The sequence below is a fragment of the Lactuca saligna genome, chromosome 2, assembly GCF_052625555.1.
Source record: "Lactuca saligna cultivar CGN05327 chromosome 2, ASM5262555v1, whole genome shotgun sequence".
NCBI classification, from domain to species: Eukaryota; Viridiplantae; Streptophyta; class Magnoliopsida; order Asterales; family Asteraceae; genus Lactuca; species Lactuca saligna.
The window spans coordinates 174,201,199-174,206,475 of record NC_136418.1 but is presented as its reverse complement, the minus strand read 5'-3'; the positions used below and the strand labels follow the sequence as shown (position 1 = coordinate 174,206,475).

Here is a 5,277-nt window from a genome sequence, read left to right as displayed (position 1 = left end):
ATATTTAATCATAATTTCATATATATTATTTGTTAGTTGTATGTGAAAACTAGGCAAGTTTCGAACTTGGTCGTCGTTTTGACATTTTTAAAATACTGGTCAAATGAATATGCACAAATACGTACTAGTTACATGATTATACATAATTGATTAGTAAAAATGATTATTTTTGTAAATATCCTTTATATAAAAGTTATTACTTAGTACTATAAAATATAACTTTACATAATTTTCATTTACGTTTCAAAAGAAATAGTCAATGATTATTTTGCATAATCATCATTCATTTAACTTGACTTAGTATGTTGATTGTTTACAAAACTTGTAATTTGCTAAGATTATTTTACTTATATCAAACATTTAAGAATATATTATTTCACAAATAACGAATTTTTTTAATTATTTAGAATTTAGATTATGTTTAGCGTACCATAGCTAGCTAATAAGATATGTTATTTTTTGAGTTTTATAAGTTTTTATGTTTGACAAACTAAAAAATAATTTATAAACTAGTTTTTTAAAATAAAACACCATATAATTTAGACAAAACTGCAAAATTAGTCCTTATGGTTTACGAAAAACTTTGGATAGGGTCCAAAAAGTTTTCAACTTGCATGGGAGATTCAAAATCAAAAATAAAAAGAAAAATAAAGAATTATCCTAATATTATTTTACTTCAAAAATAAAAAGAAAAATAAAGAATTATCCCTTACCCCCACCGTTCTCTCTCTCTCTCTCTCTCTCTTAAAGAAAAAGTCAAGAAAAATCCTGACCTATCTTCTTCTTCCCTTTCTTAATTAGATTTTCTGGGTTTCTGAGTACTTGCAAATTGTCCAAAATTAGTACTTGCTCCCTCTTCAAATCGTTATAACCAACAAATACACAAAACACATATATATATATATAGGAGGTGGAGAAGGTATCAGATACTGAGTCAACTCTAATATATAATCAAGATAGAGGGAAAGGATCGAGACCAGTTTGCCTCCTTGATATTCAACTAATTTTGGTTCTGCTACTTCAATAATTGCGCAATTTAACCATATCCTGAAGAAACTGATTATACAAGAAGCACATTCAGATATGTGATTGTGTTTTCTCCATTTCTCTGTCTGGTCCTCGCTGCCCTCTACCACCATTGGAAACCTCCTTGTCCCTTCATATTCTCCATTTTTCTCTAGCTCTGCTCCTTCATTGACTATCAAATCCACAAAACTGATGAGTATTTCTTGTTTCAGGTGTATTTCTTGAGTATTTTAGGTTTTCGATGGGTGTGGTGAAGGATTTCATTGTTTCCCTCAAGGAAATCTCGATGGCAGCCACTGTGTCTGCTTAAGCGATGAACCTTGAACCTTCGCCTGACATCGAAGCTACCTTTCCATCGCGGTTTCTAGAGTAATGATTTACCGGTTTCTGGAGTAATGATCGAAACATCTCTACTTCTTTCTCTAGTTGCTTTCTTCCATAATTGATCAGAAAATCACTAGAGATTTCTGGAAGATTGATTTTATCTTTGAGTCCCCTCTTTGCTCTCTTGATTCTAATAGTTGGAATGGTAGAATCAAGGTTACCTTTTGAATCAGAGTGAATGGAGAAAACGGGTCTTGTTGCTAGTGATGAAAGTCGACCCAATAACCTTCATTCTCAATTTCACTAACTTGAAACACTGTCTCCTCCTATTCCATTGCTATGAACCACCATTGATGGAACCCTAGAATCACTCGACTGAGTGATTTCAAATAGTGAAAATGACTGCAATTTGGTCAAGAAAAAAATTTAAAGAAGTAAGACACAGGTAGGGCGGTTGTGGTACGTGGCTTTAGGGCGACAATAGTCATGGGTTCAAGGCAGTGGCGGTCCTGTGGTGGTGGATGGAGGTCATGTGTTTTAAGTTTTTGTCCTTTTTTTAAGAGATACAGAGAGGGAGAGAGGAATATGGAGAGAGAGAGAGAGAGAGAGAGAGAGAGATAAAGAGAGAGAACGGTGGGGGTAAGGGGATAATTCTATTTTTCTTTTTATTTTTAAAGTAAATTAGTATTAGCATAAATATAAAAAATACAAAAAAGAAAATAAAAGGGCATAATCGTTTTTTCAAGTTTTTTTTGGACCAAAATCACAGGAAGTTTTTGATTTTGGATCTCCCATGCAAGTTGAAAACTTTTTGGACTCTATCCAAAGTTTTTCGCATACCATAAGGACTAATTTTGCAGTTTTGTCTATAATTTACTATAGAACTACCGGCATTTGACTGAAACATTGAAACATGGAAAGAAAGAACTTAGTTTCTATGCAGATTTTTAAGGCAAAAAAGATTATTCTGGATTTCTGGTGGATAGTTTTTAGGCATATTAAGAGTGCAACTAGCCAACTAGTGAAAACTGTATAAAATTAGGAATCAACAACCATATGCATCGCATTTGCAAAATAAAGTTGGAATCAAGAACATAAAGGTGAAAAACCGGAACATTTCTGAAGATTGAATACCAAATATACTGATTTTAGAAACTCTATAACAAGCTTCTTAACTTTTATTGAGAAAACACAGTGACAAGCACCCTTAATCCTTACTCCAGGAAGTAAGCACATTCTTGCACTGCAATGAGGCCTTCAGCAACATCAGACCCTACAAAGTAAAACACTTCTTTATATATGCCACCACTTTATATTTATATACAGCGGAAATTTACTAGTTAATTTATTCAAACAGATTTCAACGCCACAATTTTATTACCAAAGCATGCATTATATTACCAAATGGTTTACATAAATTGGTAAAACATTAATAACACATTGGAAAATAGTTACAAGAACCGATGAATTTGAAACTTCATTATATTAAACAAGCTATTATTAGCCGATAAAGAAATAAGCAATATATGCAACTATGCGTAGCACAGTAAGAAACAGCAGCACATACCTCTTTCATCTCCAAAGAAATCACCTTTTCCTCAAGACAACCAATTTCCTTCACATTGAACTTATTCAACATAGTAAGGCTGGATATGGTGGACATTGGCTTCACCACCAGATCATCCGAAACCATGTAAGTCACCACCTCCTTCACAAAACCACCACCCTCCGCCGTCCCATTCAACATACCACCACCACTGACAAAGGTCAACTGAGTGCTCATGTGATAATGTCGGCACCGAGGACAGATAACATCAGGATCATCAGTTACATTGGAATAACAACTATGACATCTGTAAAACTTCTGGGCCATCGGAATATTGTGATCATTGGGTGTTAGCAAAAGTGGGACATGAGCCCCATATTTCACGGTTTTGGGGTTCAAAACGGAATTTTTACTTCGGTTTGGTTGCATATATGTATCACTCAGGTTCTCGATGCTTTCATAGAGGTTTCCGAGTGAGCCCACCATCGAGGTCTTGTTGAGAAGCTTGATCACAGTACCAATAGGAAGAGAAAGGATGTGGAAGAGGAAATCCACGAACTGTTTGTTGGCCTCTGCAAATAAGACTTTCTTTGCTTTGGTGTCGATCAGAAGCTTCACGCTTACTTCTGATGATGAAGAAGAGGCTGACATTATTGCTTCTTTCAAGGGGATTTGCTTCTTGATTTGAAATTGTAAATATTAACTCTTTGTTTATAAACATGATGATGAGTTGGGTTAGGAATATGAAAAGCAATCGTTTGATGAGCATAAATTATATATGGGGTCTTTTGGAATTCAAATAACGTATACAATTACTGTTTAACTTTTGAAGGTCAAAAATAGTATTTTTTTTTATTATTATTATATGATTGTTTTGAAGCCAAAAACGACATGAAAGGTTTATAGTAGTTTAACTTTTTCCATATCGATAATGGAGTTCATAAAAAATCTGATTGATTGTTCAGAGACAATTTTGATTTTTTTTTTTTTTTTTTTGGCACTGTAACATAAAGATTTCAATTTTTCTCTTTAAGATTCTCTATGTAGCTAGCAATCAGAAATAAACAGAATGGTAAGTAGGTATGATGAATTTTTTCTACCACGCGTGCTTTTGATGGCTGTGAAGTTGTATGATGCGAGGATTAATTTTATATGTAAGATTATTTATGGATTTTTTTTGAATTCCAGGAGCTGGCATAAAAGTTATTGTTTGACTATTGTTAGTCAAATATTGTATTTTTGAAGCAAAAAAAAATGACATGAAAGTTTCAATAATGTAGTTTCAAATTTTCATGAAACTTTTAATCAGACCTTGTCAACTTGGAGTTCAAAACAAATACGATTGATTGTTCAAAGTCAAATAAGAATTTTCTTTGCATGTATTCGGGCATAAAGATTCAAAATTTTCTCTTCAAGATTTTGTATGTTGCAATCGGGTATAAGCATCGTGGTAAAAAGGGGAAAATAAAGATGAATCCTTTTTACACTTGTGGAGAGGAACCTGCTCTTGGTAGTTGGTTGTATATCTAATTAAGATGCAAACAAACGTTAGCAGTTCCAAGGAAGGTCTTTTGAAGAAAAGCTGAAACGATCAAGTCTTGAAAATGCATTTTTGCAAGTGAGAGTAATGTATGTAAGTGAAGTATCAAGAGAAGATTCTACCAAGTAAGGTGTTGGGTAATCTTGATGGGTTAAGTGCATGGAGCGGATCCGGTTATGGGTCACAAATCATGGTCACATATCTGCTTATGGGTCACAGATCATGGAGCTGAGAATTTTAACAAGAGTTAGTCGGGTTTACTGATTCTTTGTTTGACCGAGTATTGATATATATATATATATATATATATATATATATATATATATATATATATATATATATATATATATATATATATATATATATATATATATATATATATATATATGAATGGCAGGTTTTATGGAGACAATAAAGGAGTATGTGGGCTAGATAGTTTGTTATTGTATTTGCTATTTTATTGTATTTAGCATGTAGTCTATAAATAGGTTGATAGTTTTAATTAAATGTGTAAATAGGTTAGATCGTCTATAAATAGGTTAGATAGTTTTCATTAAATGTGTAATCACTTTTACTTTCTTGAAAGTAATATAGTGAGGTCATCCGCAATGCCAATAATCTTTCAATTGTGATACATCAACTTTGCAATGACTACTCACATCAGTGCAATAACACTCATCTTTCAAAAGTGATCCCCACTACCACATCAACAATTACTATATATATATATATATATATATATATATATATATATATATATATATATATATATATATATATATATTAAATATTAATATTTACTCAATAATAAATAAACATAAATTTAATTATTATCATTAAA

General features: G+C 32.1%; 1 protein-coding gene across 1 annotated transcript; it reads right to left on the bottom strand.

Annotated features, from left to right (window-relative positions):
- Window positions 1-2,388: 2,388 nt before the first annotated feature.
- LOC145029356 (uncharacterized) lies at window positions 2,389-3,612 on the bottom strand. Its single transcript, XM_078977912.1, has 2 exons — window positions 2,918-3,612; window positions 2,389-2,623 (listed from the first exon to the last, which is right to left on the bottom strand). Exons 1-2 carry the CDS (start codon window positions 3,545-3,547, stop codon window positions 2,558-2,560), a joined length of 696 nt encoding a protein of 231 aa, XP_078834038.1. The 5' UTR covers window positions 3,548-3,612; the 3' UTR covers window positions 2,389-2,557.
- Between the last annotated feature and the right edge of the window lie 1,665 nt (window positions 3,613-5,277).